Source organism: Helobdella robusta, assembly GCF_000326865.2.
Source record: "Helobdella robusta unplaced genomic scaffold HELROscaffold_108, whole genome shotgun sequence".
NCBI classification, from domain to species: domain Eukaryota; kingdom Metazoa; phylum Annelida; class Clitellata; order Rhynchobdellida; family Glossiphoniidae; genus Helobdella; species Helobdella robusta.
In genome coordinates, this window is record NW_008703610.1 from 263,659 (window position 1) to 291,617 (window position 27,959).

The 27,959-nt window shown below is 34.5% G+C and overlaps 4 protein-coding genes across 4 annotated transcripts; 3 read left to right on the plus strand and 1 right to left on the minus strand.

The window, feature by feature from the left end:
* Window positions 1-2,406: 2,406 nt before the first annotated feature.
* Window positions 2,407-5,803, plus strand: HELRODRAFT_158178 (hypothetical protein; the record flags this gene model as incomplete). Its single annotated transcript, XM_009012508.1, has 10 exons — window positions 2,407-2,510; window positions 2,598-2,628; window positions 3,013-3,119; window positions 3,448-3,566; window positions 3,742-3,787; window positions 3,934-4,165; window positions 4,465-4,534; window positions 4,978-5,123; window positions 5,348-5,475; window positions 5,626-5,803. 10 exons carry the CDS (start codon window positions 2,407-2,409, stop codon window positions 5,801-5,803), a joined length of 1,161 nt encoding a protein of 386 aa, XP_009010756.1.
* Window positions 5,804-6,821: 1,018 nt separating this feature from the next.
* HELRODRAFT_91669 (hypothetical protein) lies at window positions 6,822-7,827 on the minus strand (the record flags this gene model as incomplete). Its single annotated transcript, XM_009012509.1, has 4 exons — window positions 6,822-6,991; window positions 7,094-7,253; window positions 7,414-7,521; window positions 7,693-7,827. The coding sequence occupies 4 exons, from the start codon at window positions 7,825-7,827 to the stop codon at window positions 6,822-6,824; spliced, it is 573 nt and encodes a 190-aa protein (XP_009010757.1).
* Window positions 7,828-10,014: 2,187 nt separating this feature from the next.
* Window positions 10,015-13,255, plus strand: HELRODRAFT_91642 (hypothetical protein; the record flags this gene model as incomplete). The annotated part of the gene is made up of 4 exons (XM_009012510.1): window positions 10,015-10,474; window positions 11,746-11,972; window positions 12,398-12,574; window positions 13,019-13,255. 4 exons carry the CDS (start codon window positions 10,015-10,017, stop codon window positions 13,253-13,255), a joined length of 1,101 nt encoding a protein of 366 aa, XP_009010758.1.
* Window positions 13,256-20,730: 7,475 nt separating this feature from the next.
* HELRODRAFT_91662 (hypothetical protein) lies at window positions 20,731-21,003 on the plus strand (the record flags this gene model as incomplete). Its single annotated transcript, XM_009012511.1, has 1 exon — window positions 20,731-21,003. A coding segment is annotated over one exon (273 nt), but the record flags the coding sequence as incomplete, so codon positions are not given.
* Window positions 21,004-27,959: the final 6,956 nt, after the last annotated feature.

Genomic DNA, 27,959 nt, shown 5'->3' on the forward strand with positions numbered 1-27,959 from the left:
TGAACTTAAATAATAATATTTTTACATACACTGATAGACTCTTCAGAGTTCTGATGCTTTTCTGGCAACCATTGCTGGGCCAGCCTTTTGTAACTGCTCTGGACAGCTCCCAGATCTGCTCCTGGTGAAAATTTTTAGATAATTTTTAAATTTGATTAAAAAATATCAAAATGCCCAACTAACTAGACTCAAACTGTCATGTAAAAACTAAAAATTAGGAGAGTTTAGGAAAAATTATCATCAAAATTCAAAAATATATTCCAAACAACAAACATTCAAGACATAAACTCAAACGACAGTAATTAAATGGATCGAATCGCCATTTTCAATTATTTTAAATTTAATTTTAAATTAAATAAACAATTTTAACAATTCAGCCGTCCATGGCATGTTGGTTGAATGAAATCATTCCGCTTGCTTATGTTATGGCTAGCTTAACACAAAGAAAAGACAAATCAGGTAACCTATCGGCAGTTTCAGGATAAAATAGGCATCTGATTGTGTCAAATTGCTCATTTTCGTCATCAAATTTCTAATTTAATTCGCGAAATTATTTATATTTAAAAATAAAATTAGCGAAAACACATTTACGTATAGCTAGAAAATTGTTCAAAGAATGTATAATTTTATTTTACGGAAAGCGCTTCGTTTTCGTGCCAAAAAATAAAAAATAGCAGATATTAATTCTAAGTTGAAAAACATTCAAATATTCACTTAAATAGTGATTTAATGACTAAATACACAATTAAAATTCAATAAATTATAAATTTTACGCAATATTTTTAATATATAAATGAAATTAATTCACTTTTTAATTTTAAAAGACTATAGATTTTTCAACAGATGTTAATTGTGTATTATACCTTATATGTATATAGACGAATTATAATTTTTACATTGACAACGATAGTCATTTAACTAAGAATTTTAATTATTATACTTTTCCTAATTGTTTCTTTACCTCAAAACTCTTCTAAACTTGCATCTTTACTTCAATTCTCACTCTCACGACCATCCTTAAAATTTTCCTTCATGACGCTCAGGTATTAGGCAGGCATCTTAGAATCAATTTTTTTCTTGATGTGTAAGGCTTTATATGGGATTGTACATTTCAAGTTTAACAATCAAATATAAAAAATAGTATATTAATAGAATAACAAAAGAATAAAAGTTATTATGGGGCTTATAATGGGAAATTTCACCCAAGCATGTAACCATTTGTATATAATATATAAACATTGTGTTACATATCTGTATATATTACTTTGTAAACATGTAATGTATAGATATATATATATATATATATATATATATATATATATATAGAGAGAGAGAGAGAGAGAGAGAGAGAGAAAGAAAGAAAGAGAGAGAGAGAGAAAAAGGGAGAAAGAGAGAGAAAGAGAGAGAGTATAATATTTAGATATATACCATACAATTGCAAAATATGCTGTCAATGTTAAGACATGAGTTTTGAAAGTATGTCTAAATAAGGTTAAAATCTGGAACAATGTTATATATATATACTTATACATATATATTTTCATGTAGGTATTTATTAAACATATATGTATGTATGTATGTATGCATGGTAGTTTGTATGTATGCATGCATGTTAGTTTGTATGTATGTATGTCGGTATATATGTAGGTATATACATATGTGTAACATATGTGTAACATTTACATTACCTATATTAATGATGCGTATTTGGTCTGGATGTTACATACGTATGTATGTAGTGTGCTAATGTTTTCCGTTCGGTTAGAGTTTGTCAATTTTTGATTAAAAAGCTCAGCAAAGGTATTATTAATTTTAATTGAAATTAATTTATTTTAATTGCATATTAATGTTTTAGAAAGTTTCTTTTAGCTTTTTACTAATTTTATTCCAGTTTTTTAACTTTTACTTTATTTTACTAATTTAGTTCGTTTATTCATAAAAATTCAAAATAAAATTTCTGACTAAGAAAACGTAAAAAATATTTCATTTTCCCAGTCTAAAATATCAAGATGAAATCGCTAAAATTAGGACAAAGAGTTGTCAATCATTTGTTAAAGAAGAATTTTAATGGCTTTTTCAGCAGGCATGTATTTTCACTCTTTTTTGTTTAATTTTTAATATCATACATAATTCATTCCAACAAATTATTTTAAATAAAATCAAATTAATATCAATAAAGGTTAAATCAACATTTATTAAAATAACAATTATATTTAATTTTAATATTTATCAATTAATTAAATAACATAATTTAATTAATAAAATAAATAAAGTTATTTTTGTTATTATTATCCTCATGCGTGTAGAACTGTCTCGACTTCAAAAGCATTTCTTCAAAGTGACCAAACGAAATCAGAGTCAACTGGGGAGACAGAAGTTAGGCTGGAGACAGCTCAAGCAGAAAATATGATGGACATTGGGATTAGAAAGATATTCAATAAAGAGCATGATCTCTTTAGAGAAAATGTTAGAAGGTTCTTTAAGGAAGAAGTAGTGCCTTATCATGATGAGTGAGATACAGTTTTTCTTTGTGTTTTTTTCGTTTTTTTTTCTAATTTCTTTCAGTTTTACATTTAAAATTAAATTAAACTTTTAAGGTGGGAGAATAAAGGAGAAGTCAGCAGAGAGGTCACAAAATTTATTTATTTTTTCCTTGAGCACTGCTTAGCTTAGTCATCCTTAAATGCTCATGACGACCTAAAAAAAAAACAATTTTTTGCCTCTAAAAATTAGCTATGAATCATTAATTCAGTTGTGGTGGTGTTGTTGGTTTTTAAATATAGAAGTGTGTGTGTGTGTGTTTGTGTGTGTTTGTGTGTGTTTGTGTGTGTGTGTGTGTGTGTGTGTGTGTGTGTGTGTGTGTGTGTGTGTGTGTGTGTGTTGCATTCAAGCCAAGTCACTGCATAGGAGTGCCAGGCATTTTAACCATTATACTATTATGCAAAGATATATATACGTGTGTGTGTATGTGTTTTGTTGCCTGTGTGTATACGTGTATATATTTATTTATAGCTATGGATGAAGGCTGGGGAGCAGGGATTGTTAGGATTAGGAGTGCCAGAGAGATATGGAGGTGTCGGAGGGGATTGGCTGTCATCCACCATCGTACTTGAAGAGCAGTAAGTACTGTAAATTATAATCATTATAAATAATAAAAACCATTATAATAAGTTAGCTCAGTCGGTAAAAGTACCGTTTCTTGTGCCGTTATTACGCGATGGATTGGTTCAAATGCTGTCTGTCCGAAACTGAAAGACCATCATCGCTGTATGATGCGATGCTTGCGCTTGCATACGTAATAGTTACGTGTGGATAGTATACTGTACTATCTTCCTGGCTGGAAGGTTCAAGTACAATAATAGAGTAACATGTAAGCAGCCCTGCGTTCGAGAAAGTTGCATTATAAAGAATAAACAACATTAACAAATGATAAAATTAATAATAAAGGTCCTACTGCAACTGCACTGGTCCGGGCTTCTTAATGCATTCAGATATCGTCATTCCGTACATTCTTCATTATGGGACTAAGGAACAGATTGAAAAATATATACCAAGAATGCTAGCTGGTTGGTGGTCGGTCAGTGGATTGATTAGTTGGTTGATTGATTGATTGATTTGTTGGTCAGTTAACTGATGACTGGCTAACTGATTGATTGGGTGGCTGGCCGGTTGTTTGGTTAATTAATTGGTTAATTGATTGGTTAATTGTTAGTTGATTAATTTCTTAAATACCATTATAAGGCACTTGCATTGGTGCTCTGGCTATGACAGAACCTGGAGCTGGGAGGTCATTATGATTTCGATGGCAAGGCTGCTTCTGCTGATGATGATGATAGTGATGATGATGGCGAAAATGATGATATATATATATATTTATTTATATATATAACACACACATACACACACAATCACACACACACATACAACCAAAAGCGATCTTCAAGGAATCCGGACATTGGCCAAGAAAGACGGAGATGATTGGATCCTGAATGGTAGTAAAACTTTCATCACAAACGGCTATTTATCCGGAGCCGTGATCGTAGTTGCAATCACGGATCCCAACGCCAAATCCAAAGCCCACGGGACCAGTTTGTTCGTAGTCGACGAGGGCACTCCTGGGTTCAAGAAGGGTGAGAAATTGAAGAAGATTGGGATGAAAGCCCAAGTCAGGATTTTTTTCATGGATTTTATGGATGGATGAATGGATGAATGAATGGACAAATGAATGAACGAATGAATGAAAAGACGAGTGGAAAGATGGATGAATAAATGAACGAATGATTTTGTTTTTAAAAGTTCGATGTTATCTGCATTTGTCCCAAGCTGAGTTTGTTACAGTTATCAGGCGTCATTGAAACTCTTGTAACCGTCATAATCCTCATAACTATATTTCAATTATCATTATTTGAATCACCATCGTCATTATTGTTATTATTATTTATTATTATTATTTTTGTTGTCCAGGACACTTGTGAACTATTCTTTGATGACTGCAGACTGCCTGCATCGGCCATGCTTGGTCAAGCAAATAAGGGTTACAAATTGTGTTTCATTCGTTCGTTTATCCATTCATTCGTTTATTCATTCATCCATTTATTCGTTCGTTCGTTCACTTGTCTACCTAACTATTCATGTTTCTGACGAAATTAATTTTTTGGATGTATTGATAGTCACATACAACGGTAAAGGTTATTTATCTCTGTATCCAGTTCGTATTAAAAGTTTAGCCAAACATTCAACTGTGTTTATTTTTGTTTATTTTATTTTTTAAATGCTGTCAAAAAACTTTTTTTAATCAATCAAATCAATCAATCAATCTAATCAATCAATCAATCAATCAATCTAATTAATCGATCAATCAATCAATCAATCAATCAATCAATCAACGTAATGTAACATATTCATCCGTTCATTCATTCACTCATCCACCCAACCATCCATCTATTCTTTCATTCCTTCACTCATTCATTCATTCAGGATTCTACTACCTAATGAACGAGTTACCCCAAGAAAGATTGATAATAGGCCTACTTGGCTGTGCCTCCTCTGAATTCATGTTCGAAGAAACCAGACGATACGTCAACCAAAGAAAAGCATTCGGAAAGTATATATCCTCTCTTCAGGTTACTTCCTCTTAGTGTTTTTTTTCCATTATGTCTTATCTAATTTCACATTTACCCAAATTCCCAATCTCATCTCTAATCTTGCATACTGTCGGTTCAGATTATTTGTTTTCATGTGGAATAATCCCTAATTTTAATTAAATAATTAATACCTAACTTAACATACGAAATTTAATTTTTAATAAAATTCCTACCTCTGTTTTTTTTTTCATTTGTCTCCACAGACGATCCAGCACAAACTGGCAGAACTGAAAACAAGCATCTGTGTGACCAGAAGTTTCGTTGACACCTGCATCCAGATACACAATGATCATAAATTAGATTCAAATATGGCCTCTATGGCTAAATATTGGTATAATATCATGAAACACTTTTATGTTGATCATAAAACACATGCACACACACACACACAGATATATACACACACATACATACATACACACACATACATACACACACACATACATACATCCACACATATACTTACCAATACACACGACAGGGCCACTGACCTTCAAAACAAGGTCGCCTACGATTGCCTTCAGATGCACGGGGGCTGGGGCTACATGTGGGAGTACCCCATCGCCAAGGCCTACTGCGACTCTAGGGTTCAGCCCATATACGGCGGTAGTAATGAAATTATGAAGGAATTAATAGCCAGGAATATCGTCAACAAATAATACTTTAAAATAATAATTATTATAATATTAAATAATAAAAAATATTTACTAATAATAATATTAATAAATAATAAAAATATAGAGCTATAAGAAAAAAAAACAACTTACCAAACGTTTATCTTAATGATTCCGTCCCCTTCATTGAAACAACTCTAAATTATTTTGATCACCATTGGTCGCTTACTTTCTTATTATTATTAATTTATTTCTTGGTATTATTCACCTGCTATATATCGTTATTATTGTTAGTATTCATTTTATTATTATTTTGCGTTGTTATACCATCAGTTCAACCATGGCTTGAAGTTTTTCATCATACGTATATGTATATATATATATATATATATATAAGTATATATGGGTGGAAATAGTTGATTTGTCATCAGATACATCGGCCAGTTAGAGTACATAAAGTACACCATCTCCCATCAACGACCGAAGATGCATTTTTGTGAACACCCAACCCGTTTTAGGCCATTTATATATCTTAATCAATTATCGGAATTTAGTGGATTCATAAATAAATAAATGTAATACACATTAATTATAAATTTTTTTTCATTCATTTTGGCCTCGAAGTTTTCTCTCTCTCTTTCTCTCTCTCTCTCTCTCTCTGTCATAAAATTTTTAAAAAGTTGAATAGAACCAACAAACAAGTAAGTATATACAAAAGACATGTATGTGTGTTTGTATACGTATATGTATGGATGAACTAATATATAGCGACAACAAGAAAAAAATTTAAACTACCAGCCGATCAAAACGTTAACGCAGAAATCAATCAATCTCAATCAGTCAATTACCAAGTCAGCTATCAATCAATCAGAGCCAATCAAATCTCTTTAACCAGCCAAACCAAACTCTTCAACCGTCTAATCAATCAGCCGCAAATGAAATCATCTCTTTAACCATATAATCAATCAACCAGCCAATCAAATCATCTCCTTAACCATCCAACCAGCCAATCAAATCATCTCTTTAACCATCCAATCAATCAACCAGCCAATCAAATCAGTATCTAACAATCGAGATCAAACGTTCTACTAATAACATTACGACAGATAGGGCAGTATAACAGCCTATCACAGCATGGGGCACAGACACATGCATGTCTGCAGGGCAACAAAACCCTTCCTATCTTATTGGTCAGACATACGCAACAACAAAACGATTGGTCAGTGTTTTTGCCTTCATTAGCATTATCATTAACATCGTTTTGAAGAAGTTTATCGTCATCATTGTTAAGCCTGGCGATTGTTTTGTCATAATCTTTTCCATGTTTATCGGCACTTCGGTTTTCCGCTGAGTTATTTTTAGCCAGGGCCGTCGGTGTTGATGACGATGCTACTGGCTGTGATGATGATGATGGCAGTGGTGATGATGATGATGATGGCAGTGACGACGATGTTTCATGTTCTGAATGTACGTCAGATGAGGCAACGTATACAGGCTGTGAGAAAAAATTTTAAAAAATAATTTTTTTTTATAAATATAATAAAAAAGAAATTTTATAAATATAATAAAAAAGAAATTAATTAATAATAATATAATATAGAAAAAAATGTAATTTATTTCCAATTTTTATTATTCACATTAAATAACCAAAAAACCTTTATATTATGTAATGTACCACAATGGGTTTTGACATACTGATCGAAGATGTGTGTACTAGACGGACACAATTCATCTTTTAAATGCACAAAAGATATTAAAGAACCCTGGTTCAAGTTACAAAAATATATAGATCTTAATAATTATTAATGATATTATTATTACAATTATTTTTTATTAATTTTGTCGTAGTAATTATGAATTATATTTAAATGCACATATATATATAATAAGTGAGAGGAGCTTAATTTAAAAATACATAGTTGATAAAAGCTAACAATATCATTGGTTGATTGTATGTCTGTGAGCGCATCAACTAGCCAATCATCAATAAGAATGATGACCAGAGGGTATCGTGATCTAGGTGGGGGTCCAAGGTTTAGAGATGGGCGAGTGAATTTAAAAATTTTCATTGGATATGGTTCATCTCTTGTTAGATCTCTTTGCAGTATATTGTTAAGAGTATTTTAAAAAATATCTTGTAAATAAAAATTAAATTAGTGTAAAAAAAAGAAAAATCATATCATTAATAAATTCTATTAAAATTATTACATAAATTAACATCATTATAAAAAAATAAGAAATTAAAAAATAAATTAACACAAATCTGAAAATTAAATTAACTTACAATTTAATTTGCTCATAGGACAATGATAATTGCTTAAGATTATCTATTAGAAATTCATTATTAGCAAACAGCTCCCATCCTGAATGAATAAGAGGATATATATTTGATATCTTTGGTCCCCAAGCAATGTGAATTAGGCAGGATTTGTGACTAGTTACTGTTAGTGAGACATTTCCTGTAGAAAAGATAAAATATTTAATAAAGGATACAAATAAAACTTTATAAAATAAAATGATTTTTTAGTTGACAATTAAAATTCATCCATCTTACTTACTTTTATCATCCTTATCATCTGAAACCTGTAGAAAAAATGGATTGAACACCTTCTGAATAAGAGTGGAAGGAGCCGGAGTAGGAATTGGGGCCGATGACAATGATTCCATATGGAACATTTCATTCAAGTTTAATCTATGAGGGATCAAAAATAAAATTATCATTAAAAATTAAAAAAAAAAATTAAATGAAAAAATTTTTTAAAAATCAATAAGATACATACAGATAAATACACATATGCATGCATACATAATATTACATATATAAATACAAAAGTACATGTACAAACACACACACACACACTCAGTAGCACAGAATAATAATTAAAAATGTTAATTTTTAGACTTAATTAGAGAAAAAGAGAAAAAAATATTTGAGAAGCTACCAGAAAAAAAAACTGGTAAATTACAATTTTTAAAAACAACCTTCTACAGAGAAACAGAATGACTGTAGAAATCGTTAACATAAAAGACAGGCCAATGTAAACTTTGAAAATAAACTCTTCCCTCGATTCGTCTGCAGTCGTAGACGTCATTTTATTAGGAAATAAATTAAATTATTTAAATTTAAAAATCATTTTGGAAATACACGTTGAAAAGTGAATTTAAACAACTATTCATGGCAAATACGGCAAATACTGTCTATACACTCAACTTTTTAAATTAAAATGATACAAATAAATATATATTAAAATTTATTTTTAATAATTTATTAAAACTGTAACAAAATTATATCAGGCAATTTGTATGCCAATAAGCCGTTGATATCAAAAAGCTCGATACGTTTTTCCATAAACAGGTACTTTAAAAATCGATTCTAAAACATTTAACTATTTTAAAAATTTTGTTTATCTTTAGTTTAAAATCTCCAAAGGTACGATTGTGATTTGTTAGTTTCACTATTTAAAAAAAAGTATTTGAAAAAAATCAAAATTAATTACATGATTTATTCATCCAATTTTTTCATCAGCCATACATATTTTTTGAAAAATTATCAGACGATAAAAAAATAAAAAATGTTTGGATTTATGAAAAAACTCTCTGACAAGGATAAGGAGGAAAAAGAACGCAAACGGAGAGAGAAATTAGAGAAAGAGAAGAAGAAAAATGCAAACGCTTCTTTGACGGCCGACGAATTGTTCAGATTAGAGGAGGCCCAGCAATCCCTGCAGCTGAAAAGTGTAGCTTCTGCTATAAAAAGTGACATAGATTCTTCTAATTCAAAGTCAGCCACTTTGAGTTCTGACAGCGGGTTGCAGCCTAACCCAATCATGAACACTAATTCGGCCACGAGATCGTCTCTTAGTTCCAAGCCAGTAAAGCCTCTGCCCCCAGTTCAGCCAAAACCCAAAAAGGGGATTTTGAAAGATAAATCCAGTTTTTATATACAAGAGAATGAGACCAATGTGGTCAAATCAAGTATCGGAGAAAAAAAATTTATGGAGCAAGTTTCTGTTGGTGAAAATTCATCTGCTAAAAGTGTGAAAAATATCATTTCCTCGTTTGATAAACCAACTGTCTCACCTAAAATCTCGAGTTCGAGTTTGAAAAAATCAAAACCAAACTTGGTGACTGAGACACCTAGATCTGTAAGAAATCTAACATCAACATTCAGCCAAGATAACAATAATGACTTTAGACAACAATCGTCATCGACACCACACCAGCAAATTAAACAACAACCATCATTCACATCAAAAATGGAAACCAGTTTAGTTAGACCGGACAGTCCGACGCAAAAAACCTACAACAACATCCACCTGAAACTGCCCCAACTTACTAATCACCCATCAATCAAATCAAAACAGAGAAAAATATCACTGAAGCGACTGCAAACAGGAGACTTTGGATTCAGCCTCAGAAAAGGTTTAACAGTTGAAAGAGGAGCGAATCCAGATGGTTCTGATCTCTGGAAAACTATAATTTTTGCAGAGTCAAGTACAAAAAATATCATAGAAACCGTCTTCAAACCTGGAGATCAAATAATCGAAATCAACAACAAAAATGTGGAAAATTGGAACAGAGATGCCATCATCGATATTCTAAAAAAATCTGCCGACGAGGTAATCATTACCGTCAGGACTCTGCCTGAATTTAGTGATTTCATCGAGCAGATGACCAATTATGCTAATGAGGATGAGAAATCATCTTTGTCAGCCGGTGGTAATAGTAGTAGTGGTGGAAAAAGAGTTGGACGGTGTATGAGTATAAAATACAAGATGGTTGGTTTTGTTGTCATTATTATTATTGTTATTGTTATTATTACTGTGGTTGTTGTTGTTGTTATTGTTATTATTGATGTTATTTATTTTATATCAGTTGTAATGTTGGCTCATGAATTATTTGTATAAATGAGTATTAATTATTTCTTTTTGCTGCTTTATATCTATATGTATTTGTGTGCGTGCGTGTGTGTGTGCGTGCGTGTGGTGTGTGTGTTATTTATAATTTTTAGCAAACTCATAATTTTTTAGCTTCTAAAGGATCCCCTAGTAAATGCTCTTGTGATGCTAGCAATGGTGTCATTAGTATATTATATTAGTGAATGAAGTGCTATATACATATAATTGTTCTTTTAAAACATAATTAATTATATGTATGTGTGCTTATGTGTGTGTCTTTATGTGTTTGCGTGTGTTTGTATGTGCGTGTGTTTGTATACGTGTGCGTGTATGCTTGTTTCTATTTTTACATACATTTACTTTTTATGTCTTTCAAGTGTAATTTATTTCATTCTTGTAAGGGACACAACATCAGTTTTTGTTTGCCCTTCCTTTCTCTCTCTCTCTCTTTCTCTCTCTCTCTTTTTCTCTCTCTCCTTCTCTCTCTGCGTGTCTCTCGTTTTTTTCTATCTCATGTATTCTTTTGTATTTATCCAATACAAATTTAATGTGTGGTATGTATGCACGTTAATTATCCATGGTTTGTATTGAATTTGATTAGACTACTATTAATGTAATTAGTTCATGTGTGTTGTGTTTATGTGTGCGTGCGTGTCTGTGTGTGTGTATGTGTGTATATTGAATTTGATTAGACTACTTTTAATGTAATTAGTTTATGTGTGTGTGTGTGTGTGTGTGTGTGTGTGTGTGTGTGTGTGTGTGTGTGTGTACGTAGATGTGTGGGTGTGTTTACGCGCGCATGTATGTATGTGTGTGTTTGTGTATGTATGTATGTATGTATGTATGTATGTATGTATGTATGTATGTATGTATGTGTGTATGTATGTATGTATGTATGTGTGTGTACGTGTGTATGTTAATTATAGGTAATTTTTCTAAAGTACATGCAAATTATTTTAATCACATGCTGATTATGTTAATGATTATGTTAATGGTATGTTAATGATATGTTAATGAAATGTTAGTGACGTGTTAATACGGTATGTCAATGATATGCTACCAAGGCTAAGCTACAGCAAGACCAACAAGCCACACCAACTACAACTACAAACAGCCTGTCGTCGTCACATCAACAACAACTACAACAACAACAACGTCAACAACAACAGCAACAACTCTGGTTGATACATAAGAAGGGTTTTTCTGCCTGCTACCAAGCAGACGATCATGGCTCTGCCAATTCGGCAGACGGTAAAGTTAATGTCAAGGTCGAATCGGGCCAGATCCTTGAGGTCAATGAAGATGACCTTGAGAAGGTTACTGATGGTTGATTGTTGATTGATTTATTGATCGATTGGTTAGTTGATGGATGGATAGATGGATGGTTGATTGATTGATTGATTGATGGATGAACAAATTGATTGACAGATAAGATGATCGATTGACTGTTTGATTGATTGATTGATTGATTGATTGATTGATTGATTGATTGATTGATTGATTGATTGATTGATTGATTGATTGATTGATTGATTGATTGATTGATTGATTGATTGATTGATTGATTGATTGATTGATTGATTGATTGATTGATTGATTGATTGATTGATTGATTGATTGATTGATTGATTGATTGATTGATTGATTGATTGATTGATTGATTGATTGATTGATTGATTGATTGATTGATTGATTGATTGATTGATTGATTGTTGACTGACACTTCGACCTTCGAACCCAGGCCAACCCAGCCCAGTACGACTGCATAGAAGACCTCACAGCCCTCCGTTATGTCAACGAGACCAGCGTAATGCACGTTCTACGTCAGAGGTTCCTCACGAACCTCGTCTGCACGTATGCCGGCTACACCACACTGGCTGTCAACTCGTTGAAACCGTTGTCTATTTATTCCGATAAGGTTTTTCCCGATTGTTTTTTGTTTAATTATTTCCATTGTTGTAGTCGTTGTTGCATCAGTCGTATTAGAAGTAGTAGTTGTACTACTAGTAGTAGCAGCTGTGTAGTAGTAGTAGTAGCAGCTGTGTACTAGTAGTAGTAGCAGCTGTGCAGTAGTAGTACTAGCAGCAGCTGTGGCAGCAGCAACAGTGACACTTACATCTGCTATTGCAGTGATCATACTCAATTGTAAAGAGATGCCTTCCCGTCTTATGCAATGTGTGTGTGTGTGTGTATGTGTGTGTGGTGCATTGTTTCGCGCGTATTTACATGCATGCATGCATGTACTGTGTGTGTTTGTTGTTGTTCTGGTTGTTGTTGTTGATGATGCTTTTCAGCAAAATCTGGGAGAGAATTGTAATTAATAAAGAAACAAACAAACAACCAAACAAACAAACAAACACAGGTCAAGGAGATATTCCGGACAAACCTGACAGAGGATACGCCCCCCCACGTTTACTCAATAGCTCAGTCCACTTTTAAATCGATGATGACGTCACGCAAGGATCATTCCGTCGTCGCGCTTGGCGATTCCGGAAGCGGAAAGTCATTCCAGTTGGATAATATCCTGAATTATTATGTTGCCACATGTGGGACTGTCAACTCCATATTAAATGGTGATCATCATCGTTGTTATTTGTAGTAGTTGTAGTAATGTTACTTCTGTAGCAACAGTAGTAGTAGTATTAGTTGTAGTGTAGCAGTAGTACCGTAGTAGTAGCAGCAGCAGTAGTAGCAGCAGCAGCAGCAGCAGCAGTAGTAGTAGTAGTAGTAGTAGTAGTAGTAAATTGTTCCAGAAAAAGATTTCAGAAGAGAGTTAAAAAGTTATTTGTTCAACAAAGCATTTAATTACAGTACAATCCTCTGAGGAATGTCAATAAAGTGAATATCATAATAATAATAATACAAATAATAATAATAATAATAGTAGTACTATCAGTGATAGTAGTATATTTTCATTGTTTGATTTTTTTACTTAAATAAAAAATATATATAAACATATTCTTATATATATAAGCATCCAAATCATATGACTTAAACTCAGTTCAAATTTGTATGCGACATACACACCACACAACACGACACACACAAACACACAATTACACACACGCACACACACACATACAAACACACAATTATACACACACACACACACACACAATTATACACACACACAAAAACACAATTGCACACACACACACACACACACACACACATGCAAGAGATTTCTACCTAATGATAATTCAATATCATTTTTTCTATTGTAAAATTCTTTCAAACAGCTGAAAAATTGGGCGCCATAAAGATTCTAATGGAAAATTTTGCCAGCTGTAGATCATTAGCAGGAGGGTATAACGTTAATAAATGTTCACAGGTGAGTTGTGATAATGGTGATGAATGATGATGGTGGTGGTAATGATGATGGTGACTAATGTTATTATCATTTTGTTTTCAAGACACTATTTATCCATAGCATCGGGATTTCCATCACAATTTATTATTATTATTAATGTTGTTGTTGTTGGTTGTTTGTTTATTGTTGTCGTTGTTATTGTTGTTGTTGTTGTCGTTGTTGTTGTCGTCGTCGTTGTTGTTGTTATACAGTGTACTTACCTCTCAGGTGTTCACGCTGGATTTTGATCAGAACGGCCAGATAGTTTCGGCTGGCGTGCAAATTTTAATGCTAGAAAAGAGTCGGGTCGTAAAGGGTAGATCTAACAACCGCAACAACAACAACAACAACAGTAATAATAATAATAATAATAATAATAATAGCAGAGTTGCTGATGATGATGATGTCTTTGTAGATGACGGCGAGAGTTCCACTTTTAATGTCTTCCACAGTTTTCTCAATGGAATTGAGCAGGCTTCTAGGTTTGTACAGGAAACAGGAAGCAGATTAGTCTAATGATTTAGTGTTTTTGTTGTCGTTGTATATGATAATGATGATGATGACGACGACGATGATGACGACGACGACAATAGCAAGAGTTTTTTTTCTCAATGTTTTATTACTTCAAACTTGCAGAAAAAGCCTATTCTTAGATAAACTGTACAAGAGCCATCCTTATTTCGACTTTACCTCCAACAACAACAACATCAACAACAACGTTCCAGACCAGGACAACAACAACAGCAGCAGCAGCAACTCCAACAGCCAAAAGTCAGCTCAGCATCATTGGCTGAAAGTTCTAAGTAGCTTCGACATTTTAAAATTTTCCAAAGATGAAGTAAAAACCGTCCATCAGGTTCTAGCTGCGATATACCATCTGGGGGCTTCTAAACTCGTTAAAAGTAGGAGAACAATCTTTTATTCAGAAATAAAATCAATGAAAATGGCAGTACGAATAAAATAAAATAATGAAATAAAATAAAATGTCAAATGCAAGAAATAGAGTATTAATCTGAGAAGCTCATCATTCGAATGGAGAGAGTACGACCAGAGTTAATTAGTTTTAAAGTTGATTCATTTCACATTTCTGTCGCAATAATAATAATAATAATGCTTAATAATAATAATAATAATAATAATAGTAATAATAACCATAATTAATATTGTTTCTATTATTTTATTATCGCTATTTTTCTTAGGCAACAACAGACTTCATTTTGAAAATGTTGAGTCAGTTGAGCGTGCCTGCTCACTGCTTGGCACAACTTTAGAAGAACTTTTAAAAACCTTAGGTATGTACGTCTGTCTGTGTGTGTATGTATGTGTGCGTGTGCGTGTGTGTATGTATGTGTGTTGTGTGCGTGTGTGTGTTTGTTTGTGTGTTTGTATGTGTGTGTGTGTGTTTATGAATTTTAAAATTCAAGGTACATCAGGCATTTCAAAGTGTTCTACTAGCACGCCGAACAGCTTGTCTCCGTCTCTAAGGTGTGTATGGGTGTATATTTGTGTAGATATGTGTGTGTATTTGTGTATGTATGTGTGTGTGTATTTATTTATTTATTCATTTAATCTTTCGTTCATTCATTCATTCATTCATTCATTCATTCATTCATTCATTCATTCGCGTCCAGACTGCAATCGTCACCGAACGCCAACAGCATTAGCAGCTTGAGCAATGCGTCAGGCGATGATATTCTGGAAGGTTTCATGGTTGGCTTGTACGTTGAGCTGCTGAATGCACTCGTCTCCCTGATTAATAGGTTGGTTGGGTGATTGGTTAGTTGATTGGCTGGTTGGTTAGTTTATTCATTCATTCATTCATTCATTCATTCATTCATTCATTCATTCATTCATTCATTCATTCATTCATTCATTCATTCATTCATTCATTCATTCATTCATTCATTTATTCATTCATTCATTCATTCGTTCACTCACTCATTCATTCATTCGTTCGTTTCAGATCAATGGCTTCCAACTACAGAACGACTGCCTCGATAATAATCGTCGACTGCCCTGGCTTCAGAAGCAGCATAAACTGCGGTAATAGTAATGATACTGCTTCGCGCTCATTGGACGACCTAATGACCAATTATATTCAAGAACGATTGCAGCTGCTCTTTCATGATAACATCTTCAATTCTATCTGCGATCTTTATGATCAGGTTTTCATTAATTTCTCACTCGTCTTTCGTTCCTTCAATTATTGATTCATTTATCTATTGATGCATTATTTCATTCATCCATCCATTAATTAATTAGTTAATTCATTCATTCATTCATTCATTCATTCATTCATTCATTCATTCATTCATTCATTCATTCATTCATTCATTCATTCATTCATTCATTCATTCACCCATTCACCAACGAAGGAAAACATTGGCATACTGTTCGACTATCCTGATCAGCATGCATCAGTTGTAACTCAAATGATTGACAACCCGCCGCAGAATTTGGTTGGTTGGTTGATTGAATGATTGATTGATTGGTTGGTCCAGATTGTCTATTTAGCTGATTGGCTAGCTCGTTGGTTGGTTGGCTGATTGATTGGTCAAATTATTAGTAAATTAGTTGGTCGATTGGTTGTTGGATAGTCGGTTGGCTGGCTAGTGGGTCAGTTGATTAATTGATTCAATGGGTTTTTAACTGTAAATGAATGAATAAATAAGTCAATCAATAAATCAATTAATAAATCAATGAATGAATTAATGAATGATTGATTAATCTACAAACCAATCAGACACGTTCCCCAGATAACGACCGGAAGTTGAGTAGCAATCGTGGTCTGCTGTGGCTCCTGGACGAGCAATCACTCATGCCATCTACCACGGATGAGAGTTTCCTCAATGAATTATTCATCGAGTGTTCGCATTATAAAGGTTGCATGTGTCTGTCTGTCTGTGTGTGTGTGTGTGTGCGTGTGTGTGTCTGTGTGAGTGTGTGAGTGCGTTGGTTGGTGATTGTTCAATCTATCAACCAATCGATCGATCAATCAACCAGTCAGTCAGTCAGTCAGTCGGTCAGTCAATTAATTAATTCATCTACATTTCTATCTGTCTATCTATCAATCTTTCAATCTATCTTTCAAACTATCTATTTCATATTTCTTATTTTATTTCGCCAAATCATATCAAACAATATTTTAAAAGAAATTAAAGCATGAAATGAAACGACGCGGAAGCCAAAATGTATCCACTTGTGACAGGCCACCGTGATAACAATTGATACATTTTTAAAAAGTTCATAAACTTGAAACATTCCATAGTTCTAGTTCTTCGTTGAAAACAAAAATTAATGAAACAAAAGAAATGCAAGGAACAAAACATCAAACACTGCTTTATATTTGTTACTATCGTAACATCCAAAAACTAAAATATTTTCTTATCAACTCGCATAATTTATGCAAGTGGTGTTCTTTGGATCATCGTCATGACAGGCTACTGAAAGATAGAATTTTCCATTATTAAAAATTAAGTTTGTCCTTAATTAAATGTAGTAAGTTGAGGGATTTAATTTCTGGTGGAGTTATTTCGTCTGTCCCACACTTTTGGTCCGGTGAATTTTAAACCAGACTGAATCAAACTTAATCTCGTTGGCTGAGTATGAAAAAATGTTGTTTGTCTCAATGCTATCCGTTGAAATGAACTGCTCAATTTGAAAAAAAAACTTCACAATAATTAGGCAATAGGTTATTTAAAAATTTAAATACAAAAATCGCGATTAAATAAATGTGAATTTTTTCACATTCAAAAGATTCAAAATTGAGTAATAGTCGCTAGCATGACAATGAGAATGCAAACCAAATGGTGATTTATTACGCCGAAGGCTTTAGAGAGGTCAATGAAGACTCCAACTGTAAATATTCTGTCATTATTCTGTTCGCATGAATATCAGAACGGCTAGCTCAGTAGAATTATTGGCTCTGAAACCATACTGGCAGTAGTTTATTATCTATCAATCTATCTTTCAATTTATCTTTCAATCAATCAATCAATCAATTAATCAATCAATCAATTAATCAATCAATCAATCATTTTTTTCGTTACAGTTAAAGAACCATTATTACTTTCAACGTCATCTCAGCACTCCTTCATTATAAACCACATGAATGGAGCCAAAAAGGTTGATGACGACGATAATGTTGTTGTTGATGTTGTTGTTGTTGTTGATGTTGTGGTTGTGGTTGTTGTTGTTGATGTTGTGGTTGTTGTTGATGTTGTTGTTGTTGATGCTGTGGCTTTTGTTGTTGTTTTTGTTGTTGATGTGGCTGTTGTTGTGGCTGTTGTGGATGTGGTTGTTGATGTGGTGGTTGTTGTTGTTGATGTTGATGTTGTTGTTGATGTGGTGGTTGTTGTTGATGTGGTGGTTGTTGTTGTAATGGTTGTTGTTTTAATGGTTGTTGTTGTTGTGGTTGATGTACAATACCGCCTGTACAACACCGTACTAGAAGAGTACCCCACCTCCAGGTGTTATACAACGTTAAAGGCTGGTTGAAGTTTTGCCAGGATATAACCGCCAGTGTAAAAAATATTGGACCCTTTCTTATCGATTCTAAAAGGTGCTTATGATGACGATGTTGTTGTTGTTGTAGTTGAGGATGATTATGGTAATGATGGTTTTGTTGTTGATGATTATAGTAATGGTGGTTTTGTTGCTGATGATGACGACGATGATGATGGTGATGATGATGACGGTGGTGATGATGATGATGGTTTTGTTAATGATGATATGACGATGATGATAATGTTGGAAACAACAACTCGTATTTAAAATGTACTGTACATATGCCTACAATAAAATAACGACTTCGATACTTTACAAAAACCACGACTAACACACACACACACAAACAAAAACACACACGCAAACACACACACACACGAAAACAAAAACACACGCAAACACACACACACACACACGCACGCAAACACACACGCACACACGCACGCAAACACACAAACAAAAACACGCACACAAACACACAGACCAGAAATATCAGACCTATTCAGTCAGACATGCAAGTCCACCGCGACGAGCGGGGGCGGAATTCTGGGCGGTTCCATTGTCGGACTGGTGGGTGGCCAACTCGGGGTTGCCGGGGACAGTACCACTTCTTTGAGAAGGGTGTCCAGCATGAAAAGAACTTTTGCAACTTCGGGTTCCTCTGCTGTCGTTAAGAAGAGATCCATGTGTCTACAGATCAAATTCCAAATGGTCGGCCGTTCGATTAGTGATTGATCGATCGAACGAACGAATGAATGAATGGATGAATGAATGGATGAATGAATGAATGAATGAATGAATGGATGGATGGATGAATGAATGAATGGATGGATGAATGAATCGAAGGATGGATGAATGAATGAATGAATGAATGAATGAATGAATGAATGAATGAATGAATGAATGAATGAATGAATGAATGAATGAATGAATGAATGAATGAATGAATGAATGGATGAATGGATGGATGGTTAAGTAATGATTGAATGATTAATTGGTTGGCTGGCTGGCTGGCTGGCTGGGTGGTTGGATGGCTGGTTGGCTAATTTGTTGATTGACACAAACAACATTAATACTAATACTATTACTACTACTACAAATGATAATAATAATAATAACAATAATAACAATAACAATAAACAAACAACAATAACAATGAGACAGGACACACTAATAGAAATGCTCAAGAAGACGAAAGTATCATTCATCCACTGCATAGCCCCGAGGCAGCATCAACAGCAAAGCATCAACATCAGCAGCAATGACGTCACCGACAGCAGCAATGACGTCACCAGCATCGACGTTCCATATTTGAGGCAGCAGTTGAGGTCTTACAGCATTTTGCCGGCCGTCAGACTGTTCAAGCAAGGTTTTTGATTGTTTTTGATTGTTTTTGATTGTTTTTATTATTGTTGTTGTTGTTGTTGTTGTTGTTGCAACTGTTACTATTTTTATTGTTGTTATTATTCATGACGTCATCGTTATCGTTGCTAATGTCATCGCTATCGTCGTCGTCGTCGTCATCATTATCAGGATATCCGGAGAACATTCCTTTCAAAGATTTCAAACAGAAATACGACCTCCTCCTTCCTATGCCCTCATCATCATCGTCGCCTCATGACGTAGATGATAAAAAAGTAAGTAAGATCGTCAGTATAATAATAATAATAATAATAATAATAATTATAATAATAATAATTTTTATTATAGGCTTGAGTCCATTGATTAATTATTATTATTATTAAATTAGAAATTATTATTATTATTGCCATTATCTTCGTCATTTTATTCATTTATCTTTTAGATTGTAGAAGGTATTCTGGAACATCTAGATATTGACCAGTCGTCGTATGTTCTTGGGAATACTAAGGTTTCCATTTTTATATTTGATCAAGTATCCAATCAATCAATCAATCAATCAATCAATCAATCAATCAATCAATCAATCAATCAATCAATCAATCAATCAATCAATCAATCAATCAATCAATTAACCAATCAATCAATCAATCAACCATCCAACCAACCAGGTATTTTTCCACAGTGGAATATTGTACCAGTTGGAAGGATTAAGAGAGGCCAGAGTATCAACGTGGCTAATTAAACTGCAGACCATTTCAAGGACTTATCTCGCTTCTAAAAATTTACAAAAGTTGAAGGTATGTAGACACACACACACACACACGCACACACACACACACACGCACACACACACGTACATACAGTTACAGCAATTAGCAGTCTCGTGCATACAAAAGAATGTACGAAAGTTAATGTTCGTACGGCACTGGCCGTGGTGGAAGCTGTACACAAAGGTCAAACCGGTGCTCAATGTACTGAGAACAGAGGAGGAACTCAAAGATAAAGAGGTACGCAATCATCATCATCATCATCATCATCATGCTAACGATTTTATCATAACCATTACTATCATCATCATTATCGTAATCATTACTATTATCGTCGTCACCATCATTAACAGACTGAAATAGAGCAGCTGAAACAAAGGGTTGAAAAATTGGAGAAAGAGAAGCACGATTATAAGCAAACTGCTGATAAACTGGAGATCAAAGTGAGTGACGTAATTCATTGTCGTCGTCGTCATCAACATCATCTTCCTCATCATCTTCATCATCATCTTTATCATCATCTTCATCATCATCTTCATCATCATCTTCAACATCATCTTCAACATTTTCTTCGCCACTGCAGTTGTCAGAAGTGATGTTGGAGCTGCAAGAAGAGCATAGCAACGCGACTCAAGCCACGGACATGCTGGAAGTTGAATTGAATCAGAGGCTGCTGTTAGAGAAGGAGGTCAAGGATTTGCAGGTTGGCTGGCTGGTTGATTCGTTCAAACATTCGTTTGTTCATTCGTTCGTTCATTCGTTCATTCATTCATTCATTCATTATTTATTCATTCATTCGTTCGTTCATGCATTTGTAAGTCCATGATTAAATTGACAATAAACAATTGATAGACTGAATGAACATACGAACTGACAAAAAACTATCGACAATAATGTCACCAACACTCACTTACAAACTCACACACACACGTACGCACACAACACACACGCACGCACACACACACAACACACACACGCACCACACACACGCAACACACACACGCACGCACACACAACACACGCACGCACAACACACGCACACGCATGCACATGCAGACGAGGTACAACAACCTCCAAACGCAATGTCAATCGATGGAGATGGAACTAATGAAGGTCAAGGTCATATCCGCCACAGTCATGGTCGACAGTGATGATGATGATCGCCGTGATGGTGATGATCTTATGGGGGGTTTGTCACGATGATGATGATGCTAATGATTGGGGATGTTGTTGATGATGATGTTTTTGATGATGATGTTGTTGATGATGATGTTGATGATGATGATGATGTTGATGATGATGTTGATGATGATGTTGATGTTGTTGATGATGATGATGGCTACAACCGACAATCATCATCATCACCACTATCTCTAAACATAATCGTCATCCAGTACGAGTATCATCATCGTCAATTATCATCCTTATCACCATTGAATCATCGTCATCATGGCTGCCAATCATCGTCATCGTCATCATCATCACAGCCAATCGTCATCATGACAGTCATTCATCGTCATCGTCATCATGGCTGCCAATCATCGTCATCGTCATCATCATCACAGCCAATCATCATCGTCATCGTCACCAGACTCCCACCAGATATACAAGGAGAGATATGAGAAACTGAAGAGAGAGAGTGAGATATCGAGGAAGAGGATGACGATGAGGTTGGAGGAACAGCAGGATGAAATGGATTGTCTGAAGAAGAATCTGGAAAAGAAGGTAGTGATGATCATGACGACGACGATAATGATGGTGATGATAATGATAGCGATGATGGTGGTGATGATAATGATTGTGATGATAATGATAGCGATGATGGTGGTGATGATAATGATTGTGATGATAATGATAGCGATGATGATCGTGATGATAATGATTGTGATGATAATGATAGCGATGATGGTGGTGATGATAATGATTGTGATGATAATGATAGCGATGATGGTGGTGATGATAATGATTGTGATGATAATGATAGCGATGATGATCGTGATGATAATGATTGTGATGATAATGATAGCGATGATGGTGGTGATGATAATGATTGTGATGATAATGATGACGATAGCGATGGTGGTGATAATGATGACATTGATTACATCTATCCGTCCGTCTGTACCACTGTAACGACAACAACATCGGCCAAAAAGCTATCACAATAAAATTACAATAATGTGATTGATTGATTGGGAGCACTTTTATTGATCTCAAAAACTTTATCTTTATTGACTTTAAAAGCAAATGATTAAATATAATAAATAAAATAAAGTAAAATAGCAGCGTTAATCAAATTAATTAATAAAATTCATAAAATTAATGAATGGGTTTAGTAGTAGATCCCAGAGCTGCAGTGCGGTAAAATATATTTAAATCAGCATCGTGGCGTGTTTCTATCACAATAAATATTGTAGGATGATTTTTATCACTTCACTTATTAACTCGTCACTGAATGAATTCGGCCGTAAAACTCTAAATAAATAAAGGTTAAAATTATTTTGAAAAACCAATTGGTGTTATTTCGAATGGATTACTAGTAACTGAGCAGCGGTTGTAGTTGTCATTCGAGCGAGGTTGTAAATTATTCGAGTATATATTTTCTTTTGTATTGTCTGGAGGGTTGAAGGATGGTTTCATGGCAGGCTGTTAATTTCAGAGTTTCCATTTTGTTGTTGCAGAGAATGGCAATGTCGGACGATAATTATAATAACAACAACAACAATAATAATAATAATAATAATAATAATAATAATGAGAACATCCTTTTATTATCTAACTCCAAATACCAAATATCAATAATGAAATAATTGTAAAATCCTAATAATAATGATAATAATAATAATAATAATAATAATAATGATGATGATGATAATAATAATGATAATAATAATAATAATAATGATAATTATAATAATAACAATAATAATTCAAATAATTCAATAATCCTATTCAAAACCAGCTGTCTGAAGCCGTGGCATCAGCTGATCAGCAGGAGAAGGCAGCCAATGAGATGAAGAGGAAGTTGCAGAGGCTGACGCAGGAAATGGCGGATGTGAAGATGCACCTGGAAGAGCAGATGTCTAGAAATGGAGAACTTGAGAGGAAACAGAAAAAGTTTGTCTGTCTGTCTGTCTATGTGTGTCTCTGTGTTTGTGTGTGTCTATATATGTATGTGTCTGCCTGTGTATATGTTTCTATGTGTGCTGTTACAGTCTGTCTTTTTTTTATTATTCATTCATCTATATGTCTAAGTCTTTCAATCTATCTGTCTGTCTGTATGTTTGTGTGTTTGTGTGTCTGCATATGTGCGTGCGTGTGAAGGTAACTAATTTATTTAGCGCTTTTTTCCCCCAAAAAGATTTGACGCTGAACTGGCGAAGGTGAACGACAGTTTGAAAAGTGAGAAGATGGCGAGAGATAAACTGCTGAGAGAGAGAGATGAACTGATCAGTAAGAACTATGCATTGGATCAAGAAGTTAAGGTTGTTGTTGTCGTTGTTGTTGTTGTTGCTGTTGTTGTGTTGTTGATGATTATGATGTTTGTTGTTGTTGATGATGGCAATGATAGCGTTGGTTGTTGTTGTTGTTGTTGATGATGATGGTGGTAATGATAATGTTGTTGTTCATTCATTTACTCGTTTTTATTTCTCAGTTGTTTCATCATCTCCGTCTGCACTCGTTCAATGACGCCGCCCAATTACTAAATATAGTCCATAATTATTATTATGATTATTACTATTATTATGATAATTATAATTATTGTTATTATTAATTATTATTCATAATTACGCAGAATTTAAGGATGGATTATGACATGCAATGTCAGAAACTCTACAAGGTTGAAGTGGAAATGACTGATCTTGTGTCCGCTGGGAAAGACGACAAGGAGGTTGATTGACTGACTGACTGGCTGATTGAATGAATGAATAAACGAATGAATGAATGAATGAATGAATGAATGAATGAATGAATGAATGAATGAATGAATGAATGAATGAATGAATAAGTGAATAAATAATGAAATGAATGAGTGAATGAGTAATGAAATGAATGAGTAATGAAATGAATGATTGCTTGAATGATTAATCCATCCATTCATTCACACATTGGTCGGTCGCTCGGTCGGTCGGTTGGCAATTGACTGACTGACTGACTGACTAGTTAACTGATTAAATAATTGATTAGTTAATTAATTGATTATTTATTTAATCAATCAATCAATCTACCAACCAATCGTTTAAACAAATTTCCACAAAAAAGTCCATTAAAAGCCGTCAGCTCAAGAGCGAGTTGGAAAACAAAGTGAAAGACCTGGAGGAGGAACTTGATGAACAGGCCGGGACCATACAGCAACTGGAGCAGGTTGTGATGATGATTTTGATGATGATGATTATGATTATTACTATTATTATATATATTATTATTATTATTTTCATTATTATTATTATTTTTTTTTAGGTCAAACTGAGATTGGAAATGGAAAAGGAGAAAGTCAGGCAGCAGCATTCGAAAGAGTTGGAAGAGAAAGAGAACGATCTTGAAGAACTCAAAAGAACATTCCAGAAAAAGGTTTTTTGTTCATTCATTCGTTCGTTCGTTCATTTATTCATTCATTCGTTCATTCGTTCGTTCATTCATTCATTCATTCATTCATTCATTCATTCATTCATTCATTCATTCATTCATTCATTCACTCGTTCATTCATTCAATCATTCATTTTTTTATGCATTCGTTCATTCATTCATTCATTCATCCATTCATCTGTCTTATTTTTATTCACTCGTCAATCAATTCTCAACCAATCGTTCACTCATTCATTCAGTTCAGAAACTTGGAAGCGCAGTTAGAAGAAGAGATGGAAGAAAGACAGAGGTGTCTAAGAGAGAGGAGAGAGATGGAGAGGAAAGTACAGATGCTGGCTCAAGAGAAACCAGACAGAGATAAAGGTGAGTGAGTGAGCGAGTTGCATTCGTTTCCTGTTTTGATATTTTCCCGCGGTTTTTCATCCAATTATGATAATAATATGATGATGATTTAAGGTTAGTAACTATTACAATTATGATCACAAACACACAATCCCATAAACAGACACACACTCACGCAAACACACATGCTAACAAGCGCATGCACACAGATTTACATTCACACACGCACACATACAACCAACAAACACACACACATACACACACACACACAGACGTGGAACAACTGTTGAGAAGAGATTTGAAACGGGCGAAGGCCCTATTAAAAGATGCCCAACTCATGCTGGATAAGTACAAGGAGGGGGCGGGTAACAGGCAGACAATGAAACAACTGAGAGATCAAGTGAATGGATGAATGAATGAATGAATGAATGAATGAATGAATGAATGAACGAATGAATGAATGAATGAACGAACGAATGAACGAACGAATGAATGAATGAATCATCATCATCTCACAAACAGCTGGAAGACGCAGAATTTGCGAGAACAGCCGCACTGAAAGCCAAGAAGACCATGGAAGCCGAGGTCAACGAACTCCAGGAACAACTCGACCACATGAACAAGTCCAAAAATGAGGTCATTTTTTCTGCTGCTTTTTATAGTAAATAAATTTTTATTAGGTCAAAGTACGTGGAGAAAGAAAGAAAGATAAAAAGAAGGAAAGAAAGAGAGAATATATAATTAGTCTTTTTAATTAATAAGTTTGTTTTTTAATGCAGGCGCATTAATTTATCCATTTACTTATTCACTCGCTCTCTCGTTCGTTCATTCATTTATTCATTCATTATTTCGTTCTCTTCTTCTTCTTCTTCTTCGTTCATTCATTCAATCATTTCTTGATAGATCGAAGAGAAGTGTATGGCCCTGACGAAAGAGAAGAATGACTTGATGAACAAGATAGATGATTATAACGAGGAAATGGCTGAACTCATGAAGAAATACAAAGCTGCCGTTCAACAAGTTAGCAATATCGCCGTTGCTGTTGTGGCTGCTGTTGTGGCTGCTGTTGTGGTGTCTGTTGTGGTTGTTGTTGTTGTATTTGCGGTTGTTGTGTTTATTAATGTTTGTTCCATACTTAGCAGCTTTACAACCATCATCATGTCTACCAGCATCATCACCATCGCCGTCATCATAACCACAGACATCATTGGAAGTGATGAAGTTCGAGGAGCAGTCTCGCCTAATCGAGCAGCTGTCTCAGGAACGTGAGGCCTTGAAGGACGAGATCACCTTACTGCAAAATCGGACCCAGTATTTCGAAAGTTCCACTGTTGACAAAGAGACCATTGTTAGGTTGGAGGCCAAAAATAGAGACCTCGAGGCCAAATTGGATTTCGAAGCCGTTAACAAGAAGAGGGTTGAGGTTAGTTTGCTTGCTTGCTTGATTGTTGAGTTGGTTGATTGTTGAGTTGATTGATTATTAATTTAACTTTTAATTTAACCTTCACCTCAACTCAGGCCCAGTTGACCCGATTTAAAGAGCAACTGGATAACGAGGTCGAGCAGAACCAATCAAAACGCTCGGAGGAAGTGAGGTCACAGGAGATGGTGAGGATGACGACGAAGAAGATGAAAGACGTTGAGGAGGAGAGAGACGAACTGAGATTGAAAGAAAGTGAAGCCAGTAGAAGGAAGAATGAACTGGTTTGTTGTTGTTGTTGTTGATTATGATGTTGAATGGTTGGTCGATTGATTTATACGTTCATTCACTCATTCATTTTCCCATCCATATATATAGTAATAATTTCAGTCACTCATTCATTCTTCTCATTCGTTCAGTCATCCATTCATCCTTCATTCATTCTTGTTTCTCTAGGAGAAAAAAGTTGAGGAACTAAAAATAGAACTGGACCAGGCGCACAGCGACCTTCACCTTGCCTTCCGACGAATCAACGAGCTGACCAGCGTCATGGAGAGCGACATGATACATGATTCGTCAGACGGTGATGAAGTGGACGCAAGAGATGATGATGACGACGACGACAAGTCAGTGATGATAATGATGATGATCGTGACGGTGATGATGTTATTGATGATTATGATGACGGTGATGATGAGCTGGGGGGGGGGATGAAGGTAATGATGAAGGTGATTCAATCAATAAGGAATTTATTTCTTCTCTTTCAGCTCTTTCCACCTCTTGCCAGCTGACGAAGACGACGACGATGATGACGACGTGATGACGTCACGTTCACGTAAATTACACTCCGAGGCCTGAGAGATGATGAAGATGATGATGATGGTAGCGATGATGATGGTGGTAGCGATGATGATGAAGGTAGTGGTAATGGTGATGGACTTTAAAGCAAAACTTTCCTCGTTCAAATTAC